This window comes from Penicillium lagena (genome assembly GCF_028827675.1).
Source record: "Penicillium lagena strain IBT 129212 chromosome Unknown utg000002l_segment0_segment0, whole genome shotgun sequence".
Taxonomy (NCBI): domain Eukaryota; kingdom Fungi; phylum Ascomycota; class Eurotiomycetes; order Eurotiales; family Aspergillaceae; genus Penicillium; species Penicillium lagena.
This window is the reverse complement of record NW_026623223.1, coordinates 2663702-2681420: the sequence shown is the minus strand read 5'-3', so window position 1 is coordinate 2681420 and position 17719 is coordinate 2663702. Positions and strand designations below refer to the sequence as shown.

Below are 17719 nucleotides of genomic sequence, written 5' to 3'. Positions count from 1 at the left end.
TGCGTCGGAGATTCCATGGATAAGACCGATACACTCTCACTCTGCCTTCTCTTTTCTTCTCCCTCCCACCTCGCCCTCGACTCTCGATCCTCGACTACTTGCGCCTTTACCTCCCCCCTCCTCACGGCCCTCATCCCACCTCAATCTCACTCGTGAAACCCCCCAGCCCGCGCGGCGATAAGCAACCAGCGGTCATCGCCCGCCCGCACAGTCGAGTTTTGCTCCCCGCGCCATCCCCTCCAAATCGCCAGACACTTGCAAACCACGCGTCGACTTGCCTCAAGTCCCTTCTTGTCCAGATCCAGAATCCTCTTGTCGCCCACAGAGCTTCCCCGCCGGTACCTCGTGGTCCCGGCGACGTTCTGGCTCGGGTCCGATAGGAGATTCTGCGCGTCGACCACTCCGGGCACATGAGCAGCAAGCTGTGGGAATATTTCCTCCAGGATGATGTTGAGAGCTTCCAGCGGTTCCTGGCCAGCGCGACCTTCGCCAGCCAGCGAACTGTGGGTGCGGGTCCTCCGCCGGTAGTCGCAACTTTCAAAGCCGGAAGCCCTGGATCCGTGATCACATCGTCTCCCAACCCCCCAAGGAGCAAAAAGGCTCATGAATCCCCTGGGACATCTGCACCGGATCGCCTAGGCTTGCAGCGCGGAAACACGACCCTCTCACGGACCGAGATCAACGCCCGAGATCACTATGGCAGGACGCTTCTACACCATATTGCCTCGTCATCGAAGTCGACCGCTGCCCACTTCGCGGGGGCCTTGCTGGACATACCGTTTGTGGACATTTATGCGCAAGACTGGGAGAGCGGATGGACGGCTCTGCATCGAGCTCTCTACGCGGGAAATGTCTCGATCGCGCGCGCATTGATGGCGCGCGACACCCGCGACGCAACAGACTTCAGCAAACCGGGGAACCAGTCTAGTGGTGGCCTGATCAAGATCAAGGATCGAGAGGGGTACAGTCCCTTTGATGTCTATGGAGCAACCATCAGATCGCGTGACATCAAGGTCAGCTCCGCCGCGAAACTCTCAAGCAACAGACTTGCAGATGCCATGAGTGACGTTGCTTCCAACTATGTTCCATCGGCCTACGGCGACGAATCCGAAAACGAAGGCTACATGATTCGGGGCGTCGTAAGAGCATGCCCAGACTTGGCTGCGGACGAAGTCTTCACGTTTGGAAGCAACAAGAACCTGAATCTCGGATTAGGTGACCAGGACGACCGACAGTTCCCAGAGCGCATCTCTCTGAAGCGGCCTGACCATCTTCTGCAACGGTTCTACCGCGAGTATCAAGATTTCGTTGAGCGCTTTGGGCTCGAGGAGACCGTTGAGCATGGCTCTTCCAAGGATTTGCCTGCACTGATCAAGAACAAGCCGTTGAAGTTTCAGAACATTGTCATGTCCAAACTACATACTGCCATCATCACCAGTGACCCGGAATCGAATCTGTTCATCTGCGGATTTGGCCCAGGTGGACGACTGGGCACCGGCGACGAATCTACCCAATTTGGCTTTGTGTGTATCGAGACCGGTGGACTCGCTGATAAGCGGGTCATGTCGGTAGCTTTGGGTCAGGATCACAGCTTGGCAATCACCGAGTATGGCGAGATCTTCAGTTGGGGAAGCAACAAGTTTGGGCAACTAGGCTACAGCCTGCCTCGGACCAACAACCGGAATGATGTCCCGATGCAGTTGACCCCCCGCCAGATCTTCAATCCCTTCAAGAAGGAAATCATTTTGGGCGCAGCGGCGTCTTCAATTCATTCGGTGGTCTACACCCACACCGGGCTTTACACGTTTGGTAGAAATGAAGGCCAGCTCGGCCTGGTTGATTCCGATGCTCGGTCCCTCGAAGTCCAGACCACCCCTCGGCGTGTGGGAGCCTCTCTTTTCAACTGCCCCATCCAGATGGTGTCGGCTATCGACCGTGCTACGGCAGTGCTTCTCCAGAACCATGAGGTTTGGATATTTTCGCAATATGGCTACTCCAAGCTATCGTTCCCTCTGGAGGCCACTTCCAGATTTATCCGAGACAGCTTCATGGCCACAAGATATGACACTTCAGTCAACCGAATCGTCAAGCTTGTAGGTGGTGGCAGCACCGTTTGTGCGCTCTCCAGCTCCGGCGACGTTTTCACCGTCGAAGTCAACAAATCGGAGAACTCTTCAACTTCGACATCAACTACCAATCCAGTCAAGATCCGGAATTCCCTCCCCACCCCTGTCCGGGCGTGGTCTGTCAAGAAGTCTCATATGGCTGCCCAGGATGTCGACATGGGACAAGACGGCTCTATCATCATCTGTACCACATCAGGATCGGCCTGGAGGAAAGAGAAACGAACCAAGACCAAGGACAGTACTTCGAAGGACTACAAGTTCGCCCGGATATCTGGGTTGTCCAGGGCCGTCGCTGTGCGCAGTAACGCTTTTGGTGCCTATGCCGTTGCTCAGCGTGAATGTGACGTGACCAAAGAACAGATCCTTGTCGATCCGAGCACGCTTTGGGATGATATTCTGCCTCTCTCACCATTCACTACGCCTATACCGAAGGATGTGCAGTCGATTTTCCCGAATGACCTTCTCGGTGGACCTGCTGAGCCACTGCCAGCTGCAGTCGCCATGAAACAAGCCATGCTGTCAGCATCGGACATTGAGAGTCAGTTTCTTTCGGCTCCATCCAAGGGAAGCGTTTGGGTTACTACCTCCCTCTCCGATGCCCGAATCCCTATTCATGAGTTCTTATTGAACGGCCGTAGCCCCGTTCTTAGAAAAGCGCTTCAAGAGTTTCGGCAGTCGTACTACGCCTCCGTCCCGGATGTCTTTGACATTGAGTATGGAAAGGACGGCCAAACTCAGATCCGATTCCAGGGTCTGGATTTCCTGACAATCTTGAACCTCGTGTTTTTCCTTTACACTGACAAGACCGTTGACTTTTGGCATCAAACGAGAGAGTCGCCTCAGAATGCATCTCGCTACCGCCAGGTTCGCACAGAGGTTATGCGGGTTGCTACCTATCTGGGCCTACCAACGCTAGAACGAGCCGCCAGGCTCATGGTCGACCCTGAAAGCAGTCTCAAGATTGATATGGCGAATGCCATAGGGGATCCTTCGTTCTTCGACAGTGGAGATGTGGTTGTGCAGTTGAACGGCGCAAGTGTCCTAGTACACAGCCAGATAGTCTGCCAGAGATGTCCGTTTTTCGATGCCATCTTTCACGGCCGCTCAGGTGGAAGATGGTTAGAGTTGCGCCAGACAGACCCAGCTGATCGTGTGCATGTCGACCTCAAACATGTCGACCAGTCCATATTCAACTTTGTTTTGCGCTTCTTATACGCTGATATGGAAGAGCGCCTGTTTGACGAAGTTCGAACCAAGGATCTTGATGACTTTGTCGACTTAGTATTGGATGTGATGTTTGTGGCCAACGAATTGATGATCGACCGGCTCTCTCAGGTTTGTCAAAAGATGTTGGGTCGGTTTGGTGAGTTCGCTTTTTGATACTTTACCCGGTGCGAGTCTAATTTGTCGCAGTCACTACGCGGAATGTGTGCTATCTTCTGAGCTGTGTCGCTCCTTGCTGTGTTACAGAGTTCAAAGATGCCGCGCTGGAGTACATCTGTCTCAATCTCGAGGACATGCTTGCGAACAGGTATGCCACTGAGTTCACACGTCCTGTTTTTCCACAAACTGACTTTATTGCCACAAGATATCTGGAAGGCTTGGAAGACGATCTCCTCAGCGAGCTTGATATGACCTCCCATGAGAACCAACTGTCATGCTTCCCAATCTCTCGCGGGCGAAACTCTGAAGAGTACATCTTAGAAAGGTATCCAGAGATTGTCGGATCGATTGAGGCAGATAAACAACGACGCATCGATGCGATGACTCTGCAATCTCGTCTGGGTCGAGTCGAATCTTACGATGTGCGTCCACGGATGGTCTCAAACGAAAAGATCAACTTGCCGTCTTCCGCGCGCAAAGCGAAGGCCAGCGCGCCTAGAGACGGTTTGCCCTTCATCAGCAGTCCAATGCTGAAGCCGAAACAGTCTACCGGCGACTTGATGTTCCAGATGGATGACGAGGCCGCTCTGTCTTCCGGTGATTCGAGCAAAGGAAAGGCCCCTATGCGCGGGTCGAGACCGGGAGAGAGTATGCTTGAGCCACGGTCCTATCCCGATTCTCCGGCACTGGCAGGAAGCGTTCCCGAGGCTGAATCCCTTGGGGATCGGAGCCTGTTGGACGAGCAAATGTCTCCTTCGCGAGACACGCTGCTCATGCAGTCTCCATCTCGAGCAATTGCTATGCACCAGAAGCAACCTCTGGCCTCACCATCAGAATCCTCTCCGGCACCATGGAGATCCTCAGCTATTTCGACCTCCAAGAAAGACCTCAAAAATATCATGAGCGAGACATCTTCTCGGGTGTCGAATCTTACTCTGGAGATGGCAGGCCGGCGAGAGAGCAGCGGCAAATTTGCGTCGAAGATGTCTCAAAAGGAGCGCAAGAAAATGCAGCAGCAACAGATTCAGGAGAAAGCAGCCGCACAACAACAAGCGAAAGAGGCGTCTCAGAACCCCTGGCAACTGCCCCCAGCTGCTGCACCGGCTAGTCAAGGCAATTTCGACCCTCTTCCAGGCCAGCATACACCCAGTTCCTTGGACCCCGAGCCTCCCAAAACACCTCAGCGGCCAGCCATGACGCTCCGGCAGACCGTGGCCGGGACGCCTCCACCCCGCTCCAAGTCCGAGTCCATGCCCGTTCAAACTCCAACTCGGAATGTTTCAGGGACCCTTTCACCTTCCTCCTTATCCAAACAGTCCGCCCCAGGACCGGGCCTCTCGACTCCATCACACAGCAGTCCTGCCGCGCCATCGCCGCAACCTGCCATCCAGTCCATCCGTCACATTCCACGTCCAGGTCCACACCCAACAGGGTCTGGGTCTCGCTCCCCATCCTACAGCGCTCTCTCCCTCGCAGCCATCTTGATGCAGCAGCAAAGTGAGAAAGATGAGATCCGCGAGGCTGCCACTGCAAAACACAATTTGCAGGATATTCAGGCCGAGCAAGAGTTCCAGCAATGGTGGGACCAGGAGAGCAAGCGGGTCCAAGGAATTGTTGATGATCCTGATGCGGACCAAGAGCGCTCAGGGAAGGGCGGTGGTGGTGGTGGTGGTGGTCGTGGCGGTCGTGGCGGAGGTGGTCAGCGCAAGCGACGAGGTAATCGCAATGTTGGTTCTGATTCTGTGCCTGATGGGCCAGGAGATCAAGGCAGTCATTCTGCCCCCAAGAAAGAGACCAAGGGTCCTGCGCCGGCGCCGCAACAGAGACGTCCTAGTGGGAACTACACTAACGGCATCGGTGGGAACAGCAGCCCCCGCCGTGGCGGTGGAAACCAGCGTGGCAAAGCAAAGGGGCGAAGTTAGGAGGGCGCTTCAAGTTGTTGTTGGTTCTCGTCATTAACTTCTTGTCTCCTTTCTCTTCTCTCTACTCTTTCAATTTCATTTCCGCTGTCAGATTCGGACATTCCCTCGAACTCGTTTTCGGCTCAACATCTGCAATCCTTTTCGCACCAAGTGGGATTGGATTGGTCACCTATCTTCATTTCATTCTATGTTTGCTTTTTTATTCTTATCAACACTGGTCAGACAGTGCCTCGGTTTTCTCTTCTCTTCGTTGTTTGATATCAATGTTCATGTTAGACGAAAGACACGGCGTTTCGGTGCACGAATCAAGGAACTTCCGGGATAATTGACATTTTTTCGGGTTTGTGCAAGTGATAGATTTTTGATTACCTTGTTGGGAATTGACCTGGGCATACACGTATATAAGATTCGTTTCTGGTTTTGTTTTCTGAGTACATAATTGAATAACGTTTCGTTTCTTCTTAGGTGATTGAATCAATCCCTTAGATTTTGCGTACGTGACCTACTACTACCTACTCTAGAAGCATAATCCCCCCTGCCCATGAACCCGCTAAAATAAAAAGGAAAAGGAAAAGGGGTTGCCTCGTCGGGAAGATCCCTTCCGAGATTCCTAGCATGGCGTGACGCGCTGGTAAACCAAACCCTAAGATGAATAATGGACCTGACCTGATTTGAGCAATCCATCCCTCGCAGTCTCCTCGTGTATAGTTCCTCTCATTTGTCTTTTTCAAATTCAAAAGAAACAAGAACAAGATACCAACCAGACGATATGGATCCCCTCGCACAGCTGGCAACAGGCCAGATCCTATGGATTGCATGCTACGCCGCCGCCCTCGTGTGTATCTCGGTCTTCCTCAACGTCCTGAATCAAATCTTCTTCTACCGCGCGAATGAACCCCCTGTTGTGTGGCACTGGATTCCTTTTCTGGGGAGTACCGTTGGCTACGGCATGGATCCGTATCGGTTTTTCTTTGCTTGTCGGGAGAAGGTATGTCCCGTCTTATTTTGTGCCGTTGTCCTTGTCATCGAGATGAGCCAGGATAGGAAGGCATGGAGGCCTTCTCACTGAATCCAAACTTACTGATATACTCCATAGTATGGCGATATCTTCACTTTTATCCTGCTGGGTAGGAAGGTCACTGTATACCTTGGTATTGAAGGAAATGAGTTTATTCTCAATGGGAAACTCAAAGACGTTAACGCCGAGGAAGTCTATGGCAAGTTGACTACCCCCGTGTTTGGGTCGGATGTGGTATATGATTGTCCAAATTCGAAGCTGATGGAGCAAAAGAAGGTTTATTATTCCCTTTCCCTCCCTCACCCTATCCATCTTCAAGAAAAGACCCCGACTGATGCAAAAAAGTTCGTCAAATTCGGTCTCGGCCAAGCAGCTCTAGAATCCTACGTCCCCCTAATCGAGGAAGAAGTGGAACAATATATCAAGACATCTGGTCGATTCAAAGGCTCCAGCGGAACCATCGACCTAAGCACAGCCATGGCCGAGCTCACAATCTTCACAGCGGGCCGCACCCTGCAAGGCGACGAGGTGCGCGCAAAGCTTACCTCCTCCTTCGCAGACCTGTACCACGACCTCGACCGGGGGTTCTCGCCAATTAACTTTATGCTGCCCTGGGCACCGCTGCCTCACAACCGCAAGCGAGATGCTGCGCATGCGAAGATGAGGGCTATTTATCTGGATATTATCCAGTCTCGACGAGAGAACCCTAGCAAACAGTCTCCGACTCCATCCAACGATATGATCTCCAACCTCATGCACTGTGTATACCGCTCCGGCACACCAATCCCGGACAAAGAAATCGCACACATGATGATAACGCTGCTGATGGCAGGCCAGCACTCCTCATCCGCAATCAGCTGCTGGATCATGCTCCGACTGGCCTCAGAGCCGGCCCTGGCCGAAGAGCTATATCTAGAACAGAAGCAGCAGCTCGGCGCTACCTTACCACCACTGGAATACAAGGATCTCGACAAGCTACCCCTGCACAAGAACGTGGTCAAGGAGACACTGCGCATCCACTCATCGATCCACACGCTCATGCGCAAAGTCAAGAACCCGCTTCCTGTGCCAGGGACAGAATTTGTGGTTCCAGTGACGCATACCCTTCTCTCGTCGCCGGGGTTCACAGCGCGCGATGAGCGGTTTTTCCCGAGTCCGATGAAGTGGGATCCGCATCGATGGGAAAAGGAGGAGGGGGAGCAGAATGAGGGAGTCAACGAGGATACGGTTGACAATGGCTACGGCGCCGTGTCGAAGGGGACGCGCAGTCCGTACCTCCCGTTCGGGGCGGGTCGACACCGCTGCATTGGGGAGAAGTTTGCGTACTTGAATCTAGAGGTTATTGTGGCGACGCTGGTGCGGCATTTCCGGTTTTATAATGTGGATGGGAGGGTTGGGGTGCCGGAGACGGATTACTCGGTATGTTTACGCTGAAGGTCAATTTTGGTACGTTAAATAGGGTTGAGCTAATCATTTTGCGTTGTGCAGTCTCTATTTTCTCGGCCTATGCAGCCTGCTACGGTGCGCTGGGAGCTTCGTGCTTAGCTAGAGGGGGTCGGTTGGATGCTTCAGCCATGGGGCTTCGGTCTAGATAAAAGGATTATGTCTAGAGAAAATACGAAACCAGTTGGCTAGCTACCTCTTACATCTTTTGTCATGTAGAAAATTAAATTAATAACATTGTCAAATGCAATGCTCTAGTTAATATCTGTTATGTCGGCCAGGTCGCAAGGAATGTGCAGCGTATATCAATCCAAGAAAAAAAGGGCAACCCACCACAAAAGACAAGACAAAACGTACATGCTGAAGTTTAAACCCAGGGCTATGTTAAATCTGACACTATAGTCATGCCACCCAGTAACGCCAGAAAAAAAAGTGTCCAGTCCCGAAGGACGTTGCTATTCACAAAGTAGAAAGAAGAAAATCAGCCGGAGGTAGCCACCTCGCGACTTTCCCACATGCGGCGAACCACCATGTCGGACTCACTCACTTGGAATTCGTCTTCGGGGTCATTTTCCCCTGCAGAGAGGCCGTGTGCGGCTTCATCGGATGTCGACAAGAGGCGGTGGGATGGGTGCGAGGAGTTCGCTACTTGAGTTGTGTCGGTGGATTCGCTGTTAGTTGCTTGTTCCTCCGATGAGGTCGGGTTGGGACTGGTGAGTTTCGAGTCCGGGCTCGAGCTGATGCGACTGGGGCGCTTCCCATGCTGAAGAAGGGTCAAGGACGGGGCCGATTTGACGGGCTTCCCGAGCCCTGAGGATCTCCCAACGCCGGTGACGGCGGGGCTCTTGAATGGTGGGGCGATCGAACGCAGCCGGCCAAAGCTGTCTGCCGTGGGAGACTGGAAGCGCCGCACGACCATCAACTCCAGAGACGTCTTCTCATACGCTTTGCGGACGTGTCTGGCTTCGTTGTTGTGCACTGCACCTCCAACCCGCCCTCCACCGTTCACCACGCCTCGGCTGGTGTCGAACGTGACGACCGAGCCAGGTCGTGAGTGGCCGGGAGTCATGAAGGCCGGATCCATGTTCGACTGAGACCCGGGTGCGGGCACGCCATGGGAATCCGGAGGAGAATTGTTTAGAGCAGCGGTACGTTGAAGCCAAAGTTTCTGCTGGGTTCGTGAAGGTAGATCAGCACCTCGTAGCCGTGCAGGAGACACGGCAGATTTGCTCAAACTGCGAGTTGAAGGAGACGGAGGTGTTTGCGGATGGTAATGGGGAAGAAAGGAAGAGGGCGTGTTCGGATCTGAGTCGGTTCGGGAAGTCGAGTGCATTCCGGACTTGTTATTCACAATGAATTTTGAGACACCACCCTCGATGGAGGAGGAAGTGGCCGGAGGATGGCTCCCGGGCATATTGGCTATCCCCATGTTGGTCATAGAGAACGTCCGTCGGGCACCGCCATCCTGACCAGCCATGTTCAAAGACTCTCTGCTCGAGGCAGGGTCTGTGGCCGACGGTTTAGCCGTGGCCGATATCGATGACATGGCAGGAGGAGCCTTGGCAGAGTGCGACGGGCTGAGGAGGCGGCTTGCGATATCGCTGTGCTCCGCGTGAGTATCTGACTCGTCGTGCGCCTCGTCGGAAGCCGAATCGTGGTCTGAGTAATCGTCTTCGTCCGCTTCATGCTCTTCTCGGGCTAACTTGCTGGTGATGGATTCAGGGAGGCTGGTAGCGCGTGGCATTTGAGGGTATGGGCGCTTCACGAAGGTAAGAGGATCGACCAAGACCGCGGGATTATCGACGCTGTGGACGGACGGCGCGACGGAGCTGCGCCGCGTGCTCTGGGGCGACTGAGTGGTATCTTCCCATTCGGCGTCATCGTTATCCACGTCGCCCAGTTCAAAGCCGACCGTTTTCTTCTTCCCCGAACTGGAGTGAGGCCGCGATGTTGTCAAGGCTTTCTTTGCCAGACCAGATGTGTTCCGCCGGAGCGCAGGGGTGGAGTAATTTCGCTTCATCGATGGCGCCGGCTGGGGGTCATCCAGGGCCCCGTCCCAATGTATGTGTCCCTTGGGGCTGGCTACTGGGGTCGCGGGGGCGGATTTCTTGCGCTGATGGTGTCGCCCGGTGGTCTCGAGACTGACCTGCGACGCAAGACGCTGGAGTTTGTTCAGCTTGCCGAAGGAGGGGTTGCGATGGTGGTTGCGATGACCGCCACCGACGACGTGGGTGCGGTGTTGTTTATGATGGACGGGGGGCTTTAGGGTAGTGTGAGAAGACTCCGACAGATCGTTGGGGTTGGCCGTGCGCGTGACGACCGCATAGGAGGACACTGCGCGGCGGCCTAGACCGGGGCGCTTGACGGGGGACGAAGTATTCGATGTCGGCATGGCGGCAAGTTGCAAGCCCCCAGGCGAGCCACAGGCAGGTAATCAGTCAACTTCACAGGGCATCGAACTTGCAGAGGAGATTGGTCGAGGGGCACTGGTTCAATAGGTCCCACGACAGGTCGAAGACAGTGCCAGCCAAAAGCAGTGATGCTCTTTCTGGGCGCAGACGTAATCGGCGATCTGCAGGAGAGTCACACCGATTAGCTCCCCAGTTCGGACAACAAGTGTACCCGGCAGGCAGCAGAAAAGCGATACACGGGATAGTGACTTGAGGATGGTGGACAAAGGCGAATACAAAGAAGAGAAAGAGGAAAGAAAGAAAGGTGTGGCATCGTGGATCTCGACCTACTCCGGCGGGAGGTAAAAATACGGTAACAATACCAAAGTGGGTTGGAGTGGGCTAGAAGCGGATACCAACTACGGGAGACAAGACTAGATCAACGTGCATGGTTCCAGGTTCAACAATCTGCGGCTTCTGAGGTATCATGGTGCGGAACAGCAAGAAGCGCATTAACGCCATACAAAATCAGATTATCACGCTACAGGTCAATTAAGCTCTCCTCGACCGCGGGCTGTGCTGCCGGCTGTGGTTGTTGATAAGCTGCGCTCGGTACCTGTGATCCCACAGTTTCAGGAGTGTGGTATGCTCCGGGATGGCCAGTGGCCATGGGTGGATAGGCATTGGCGGGGCCACTGGGCGGCTGTTGGTAGTAGTAGGACTGCGGCGACGAAGGCCCTGTCGGCTGGTGAAGGGATGCGGGTGGCCCAGCAGGGACTGCCGAATATCCAGGCGACTGCACGAAATCCGCAGGCGTATGCTCGGGAGCACTCGGGACTGGTGCAGTTGAAGGAGCACTGGGTTGATATTGCGAGTCCCGCCGCATGACGGGCGAGGGTTGGTAGGGGGTCTCTGAGTACTGCGCTTGAACAGGATCTCGGCCGGGCTGGGCATAGTACTGCGCTGGCCCTCCTGGGCCGGAGGCAACAGAGTTGTTGGCGGAGGGCTGGGGCGAGCCTAGCGAAGGATATGGACTGTTCCCCCAGCTGGCATCGTGCGCTTCATTCACAGGAGGTCCAGGCTGAGGTTGAGTGGAATAGCCACTGCCGCTCGGAACTCCGTTGGGTGGTCCTCCTTCATAGCTATTCACTCGCTGCGGTGCATATGCGGGAACCGAAGGATGGGAGCCATCGGCTGGGTTGCCGTAGTAGAAATTCTCGGCACCAGATTTAGTATCGGGCCCATGAGAAGGTACGCCGGTGGGCATATTCGGATATTGAGGAGCACCGGGGGCAAGACCATAACCCAGCGAATGCTGAGAATAAGCACTGGAGAGGCGCTCCTCCAGCATGCGATCATAGTAGCGGACAACAGTGGAGAGCTTGGAATGAAGGTCCAGTAACGTATCTGCAACGAGTTAGTTGTCAATGTCGGAATCTTATAACTATAAAGAGGGGCGGACCATGCTTGCTCATCGTCTCTCCATAACTACGCGCCAGTTTGGGCCGCAGGGCGCCGATACTCTCATACAGCTCCTGGATTTGTGGCTCTCGGAGGATCGTACCGGGTGGTTGATGCTGCAAGCGGTCAACCAAGGCGGAAAAGAGGTGAATATTCTCAGTCTCGACAGGGCTAAGCTCGTATGGATTCTTTGGCAATGGGGTTGGTGTGCCTGAAGAGGAATCGAGCAGCGCGGCGCTGGTGGTAGCTGTGTTTTTCAATGCAGCCGCATGTTTCTGTTTGTGTTGTTCCATATCCCGCAGAGATGCCTCGATCGCAGCCTTGAGGTCTGCATCTTCGTCCTCCACATTTGATGGCCCCGTTGGGGTTTTGGCTGTATCCGGGGCATTGCTTGAAGGTGGTACATATCCGGCATTCCTTCCTTCAGCTCTTCCTTCCGCTTCCTCCAGGCTCATTTGGAGTGCTCGGCGCAAATCTTCATCAAAGCCAGTGTCGACCTTAGCGCCACGAGGCTCCATTGTCTGGGATTTGGTGATCGAGTGGTTCTTAAAGGCGGTTCGGTCTGACGATAGGCTGAATGGCTTCGAGGTTAACTTGGCATAGCATCCGTCATCCACCCGGACAGGCTGCAATATTCCGAGGTGAGGGAGAGGGGCGGATTTGCTGGAGCATTGCTGATCGAAGACATTACCGCAATTCCGGCAGTGGTGCTTGCGATTCATAAAACTAAATGGAGTTCGGCATCGCATGCAAACATCTGAATCAATCCATTCTGGAGGCTGTTGGGGGATTAGACTTTTCCATCGCAACAGGCTTCAGATGAAGACTTACTGCGTTGCTTTCTAGCATGCTGCCGCTCATCTCGGTCTTCGGTGGGAAGTGAAATCCTTCACGCTGCAGTTTGCGATACGTCTCACCCAAATACATCAAATCCACGCGACCCTGGGCTGCCATCGCCCAATCCTGAATGAGCTCGAGTATCTTTTGCTGAACGTCGTGGTTCAGAGGGGCCCCTTCAGATTTGAGTAGCGACACCAGGTTATCCATGAATTCTCGCGAGGCGATCTCAGCTAAGAAGTGTGTTCCTCCGTTTTTCACGCATGTATCAGTCAACTAGTCAATGGGGAGAAAGCTCGTCAGCGCCTGTTCCGAGAAAGCCATCCATGTGGGGGAGTAGAAAGAGCGCACCTTGAGCGTTGCTATCTGTACATTGGGATTCCGGTTCTCTAATCTTCGTTTCAAAGACTTCATCGCATCTTTCGGTTGGACGCTCTTCGACCGAACGAGATCGGATATCTCTAGGTTGAGGGCGATATCTTCGCTGTCGGGTTGGTCAGCACAGAACTCACAGGAGAGCCTAGATCAGAGTCCCGAATCAGGCTACAAGGAACGGTCGAGACATACAGAGAGGAAGATGTCGCGCGCTCGATCTGCTCATCGAGCGGCGACGCCGAAGTGAACCAGCCCGCCATGACAAGGGTTAGGCAGCGAAAACCGCTCAACGGACGCACGCAGAGGGAACAGGCAGTAGGATCACCGATGGGATCCGGCAGAGGAAGCTGAAGAACAATCACAGACCTCAGCGAGAAGCCGGGTCAGGAGAGCGGCAGAGGGCACGATGAAACAATAATGGTGATGACTGATTTGACCGATTATTGGAGCTGTGCTTGAGCAACGGGACTGAGCGCGGGACGTCATAAGGCGCGGGCGGTGAGTCGTATTGTCACCCTGTTTCGTTGTTAACTAGTGAACAAGGTAGGTACCCCATCCATACCGCCGTACCTGGTTGTTCCCCAACTTCACCACTCTCGTTCTCCTTCGCTCGTTGCTGCTTCTCTCCCGTCATCAGGCAGGCGCCTGCAAGTCTTGGATATCTTCCTGTGGTGCATCTCTCTCAAGCATACGCTCATCCCTTCCCTCCCATTTCTCAACAGGCACCAGTGTTCTGCGCTGTACCTATCCACCCCCACATCGCCTTCGCTCCCCCGTTGAACCATGCGCTGAGGCCCACCATCTCTGCCTGGATCTACCATGTCCTCTGATGCGGCGGCTTTGCCATCACCGCCTGACATCCCACCGTGGAAGGACGGAAAGCGTCCTTACTCGGTGGGGCACAACATGCATACCAACGCCCAGGTCAGCGGACCGGGTTCCTATTCAAATGGCAACGTCCGCCCGCCACTAAATCGCCGCCCCCGATTCCCCAACATCAAAGACTTGCAGGACCAGGCTGCTATGTTGAATGTGAACGAGACCACTCCGGTATGTTCCTTATGCAAAAGCAATATGGTGTGTCTGGCTGCTAACCCGCTGGTCCATAGCTCCCTATCCTGTTGAGCACCGCCTCCGACGCGATCGAGCAAGCCAGGAGTCTTGCAGACGCCGACCAATCTGATAAGGCCTATGTACAATACCTTCGAGCCTCCGAAATCACAGTCAACATCATTCCACATCACCCTGATTACCGACACACGGTCACCGAACGCCCTGGATGGTACAAACAATTTGCGGATTTGATGATGGTATGGGTCCAGTTCGCTAGCAGTATTCCGACAACGTGACTGACTGACGCTGGTATACAGGCGGTGCGAACAAAACAAGGGACAATGGATGGGATCAAAAAGGAGATCATCGAGGACAACCTGGCCAGCAACTTACAACCCACAGGCGCCGTCGCTTCAAGGTTTCCAGAAGAACTCACTACCAAGCCGAGCGGGCGTGAAAATCATGGGCCTGCAAACGAACCCGCCAGAATGCCGAGCCCGACGCAGTTTCAACGGACACCCGATGTCCAAGCGCAAATCAAAAGGTTTTCCAGTCCGCCAGAAGACATGCTCGCTCAGCGTTTTGCAAAACTCAGGGCATCTCAACCTTCTCATCAGAACGAGCCCAGAGCAGGCGCACGACCGGGTTCTTCTCTCATCTCATCTAATACCCCCCAGGAGCCGCATGATTCTCCACTAGGCTCGCCTTCCAGACGCCCGATGGGACCTCGCAGTATGAACCCTTCCACCCAAATGCCGAGTCTGCCTCCGAAAATTCCTCTTACCACCATGCTCCCCCGAGCCCCGGATCCAGCTTATAGTCCCATAACCACTTTGTCATCGCAGCTCCCATCAAATCCGCCAAGAACTTCGACTGAGAGCGGGCGTTCAGTTAACCCAAGATATTCTCAGTTCACGAGTTCTCCTCGTGGCAGCCCGAGCCGAGATAATCCGTACAGGTCGCGCACCCCCAATGGCGTTCACTCGGAGCAGGGGACTCGAAGTAACTCGCCTGATCTACCCTATAACACTACCGTCACCGCCCACGATCTTCTCGATTATCTTCGGAAATTCAATATACTGCTAGTCGATGTTCGGCCGCGTGACCAGTACGACAACGGCCATGTTTATGCCAAGTCGATCATCTGCGTTGAGCCGGTGGTCTTGAAGGAGAATGTGTCCGCGGAGGAGCTTGAGGAGCGACTGGTCGTGTCTCCAGAGCATGAGCAGACGTTGTTTGAGAAGCGCAACGAATTCGACCTCGTTGTCTACTACGACCAGAGCACCGACTCGGTGAGCTACCTTGCCGGGTCGCCTGTTGGAACATCCGCGCCACACTTGCGAGCCCTCCATGACACACTCTACGAATTCAATGCGTACAAACCGCTCAAGGCCGGTCGTCCGCCAGCGCTCCTGCTTGGCGGTTTGGATGCTTGGATTGACCTCCTTGGACAGCAGTCTTTGGCAACATCCTCTACTGCCGCTGTCATGGGATCTATCCAATCCAAGAAACCCGTTCCCAAGCCAGGTCGCCCTCTTGGAAGAGTTCCCACCATGGCCAGTCCCAATTCGAGCTTGGAGGTGCGCAAGAGAAGACTTCGCGAGTTCACCCCACTCAACTCAGAAGAGTTGTCGGCCTGGATGGAGAGATCGAAGAATGAAGAGATCGACACCAGTACCTACATCGAAGAGGAGCAGCTGACTGAAGAGCCTGAAGAGGAAGCAGCCGAGCAGGAGCCAACGACGCCGTTTGTTCAAAATTATGAAGCCTTTTTGCGGCGCTTCCCTGAACCGCACCATATCCAGCAGTCGATGATGCACCCAGCGTCTCAGCCTGTTTCTGCTCCAGCTCCCAACTACGCCGCCCCGCTTATTCCCCCAGCTCCATCTCGGCCGCCTCCTGCGGTGCCCCGTCCCAGTTATAGCGGAGTGTCAGACGGCCGGCAGATCCAGCCACCGCTTGAACGGCAGAACTCGGCTACCCGGACGGCTCTATACACCCCGTCTCTGCTCAACCGCCTCAAGCTTCCTCGCACTGGCTTGGCCAACTTCGGTGTTACATGCTACATGAACTCCACTATACAGTGTCTCAGTGCCACAGTCATGCTGAGCAAGTTTTTCATTGATGACCGGTTCCGGTACTACGTGCAGAAGAACTGGAAGGGTTCACAGGGTGTCATGCCGGGCCTTTATGCGAATTTGATTCGGTCTCTGTGGAAGAATGATGTGGAAGTCATCATGCCTACCTCATTTCGGAACTTCTGTGGTCGCTTGAACCGCGAATGGGCTATTGACCGACAACAGGATGCCAAGGAATTCTTTGATTTCGCCGTGGATTGTCTCCATGAGGACCTGAACATCAACTGGCAGCGAACACCGCTCCGGCCCTTGACCTTCTCCGAAGAGATGCAGCGCGAGCGAATGCCCGTTCCGCGAGTGTCCAAGATTGAATGGGACCGGTACTGTCACCGGGAAGAATCCTACATCTCCTCCCTGTTCGCTGGTCAGCATGCCAGTCGACTCCGTTGCACCACCTGCCATCAAACCTCGACCACCTACGAGGCCTTTTACAGTATCAGCGTGGAGATCCCGCCTACGGGTACCGGGGACATCTATCAATGTCTCCGCAGTTACTGCCAGGAAGAGATGCTGAGCGGCGACGAGGAGTGGAAGTGTCCTCACTGCAACTGCAAGCGACTAGCCACCAAGCAGATCATCATCACACGAGCGCCCCAGATCCTCGTCGTCCACTTCAAGCGCTTCTCCGCGTCCAAGACCCAGAGCGCGCGCAAGATCCACACACCGATCGAGTTCCCACTGCACGGCCTGCGCATGGACGACTTTGTCATCTCCTCCTACTCAGGCAACGCCACCACCGAGTCGGAAGCTGCCACCAGCCCAGCTTCCGCAACGATGGCAGCGACCGCGCCACCGTTCACGTACGATGCTTTTGCCGTGCTCCGACACATTGGATCATCGATGGGCAGTGGGCACTACATCTCGCTCGTGCGGGACGCGGCGCGTCAGAACTGGCGGAAATTCGACGATGAGCGGGTGAGCGACTTCAATCCGCGCGACCTGCGAGCCCGGGACCGGCTGCAGAACGAGCAAGCGTACATTGTCTTTTACGAGCGCGTGCCAGCGAAATGAGCGTTCCTTTTTTTTTTCTTTTCTTTTTAATGCATTGCCACGAATGTCACGATTGGATAGAGACGGGCGTTATTTTTGTTCTCACTGTGTATAGTTTTCCAACAATGAACCCTGCCGTATAGAGATGCGCATTTTACTGCAATTCATTCCGCCCTGCGGGAAAAGCGGATCCCGACCGTCGTACCCGAGGCCGGCTGCCCCGAGGTTATGTCTGGGGTTTATGGGGGGAGAGACATGCGGGATCCGACATGGGTAGATGCATCGGATCGTAGTTCACTGTGTGCTGGTTTTTACCTGTCTATAATTCCAACTGGGATGTCCAGCCGCTCGGCTAGACTTGTGCACCCGGTATAACTCACACGTGTCGCCGAGGATAAATAAGCACCCAATAAGCAGCCGTTGATTCGCTGAGAGACAATGTTCGCCATTGCGACGAGCGTTGCGCGCGGGGACAATACTGGATGCTACATAGCGGTTCGAGAGTAGAGTATGTATGCACGAATTTAATATTTCCGCCTCGTCTTCTCCTCGGGTGGCATTCGCGGTAGTTGGTGAGTTGAAC

General features: G+C 54.4%; 5 protein-coding genes across 5 annotated transcripts; 3 read left to right on the top strand and 2 right to left on the bottom strand.

Moving 5' to 3' along the window:
• Window positions 1-410: 410 nt before the first annotated feature.
• On the top strand, window positions 411-5431 carry N7510_003859 (BTB domain and ankyrin repeat protein; the record flags this gene model as incomplete). The annotated part of the gene is made up of 3 exons (XM_056975785.1): window positions 411-3489; window positions 3540-3657; window positions 3715-5431. The coding sequence occupies 3 exons, from the start codon at window positions 411-413 to the stop codon at window positions 5429-5431; spliced, it is 4914 nt and encodes a 1637-aa protein (XP_056835741.1).
• A 769-nt stretch (window positions 5432-6200) lies between these two features.
• On the top strand, window positions 6201-7994 carry N7510_003858 (cytochrome P450; the record flags this gene model as incomplete). The annotated part of the gene is made up of 3 exons (XM_056975784.1): window positions 6201-6419; window positions 6528-7868; window positions 7938-7994. The coding sequence occupies 3 exons, from the start codon at window positions 6201-6203 to the stop codon at window positions 7992-7994; spliced, it is 1617 nt and encodes a 538-aa protein (XP_056835740.1).
• Window positions 7995-8373: 379 nt separating this feature from the next.
• N7510_003857 (uncharacterized protein) lies at window positions 8374-10284 on the bottom strand (the record flags this gene model as incomplete). The annotated part of the gene is made up of 1 exon (XM_056975783.1): window positions 8374-10284. The coding sequence occupies one exon, from the start codon at window positions 10282-10284 to the stop codon at window positions 8374-8376; it is 1911 nt and encodes a 636-aa protein (XP_056835739.1).
• A 539-nt stretch (window positions 10285-10823) lies between these two features.
• vps27 (ESCRT-0 subunit protein VPS27) lies at window positions 10824-13215 on the bottom strand (the record flags this gene model as incomplete). The annotated part of the gene is made up of 5 exons (XM_056975782.1): window positions 10824-11689; window positions 11745-12522; window positions 12575-12856; window positions 12932-13064; window positions 13148-13215. The coding sequence occupies 5 exons, from the start codon at window positions 13213-13215 to the stop codon at window positions 10824-10826; spliced, it is 2127 nt and encodes a 708-aa protein (XP_056835738.1).
• A 559-nt stretch (window positions 13216-13774) lies between these two features.
• N7510_003855 (putative ubiquitin C-terminal hydrolase) lies at window positions 13775-17157 on the top strand (the record flags this gene model as incomplete). Its single annotated transcript, XM_056975781.1, has 3 exons — window positions 13775-14005; window positions 14065-14265; window positions 14326-17157. 3 exons carry the CDS (start codon window positions 13775-13777, stop codon window positions 17155-17157), a joined length of 3264 nt encoding a protein of 1087 aa, XP_056835737.1.
• Between the last annotated feature and the right edge of the window lie 562 nt (window positions 17158-17719).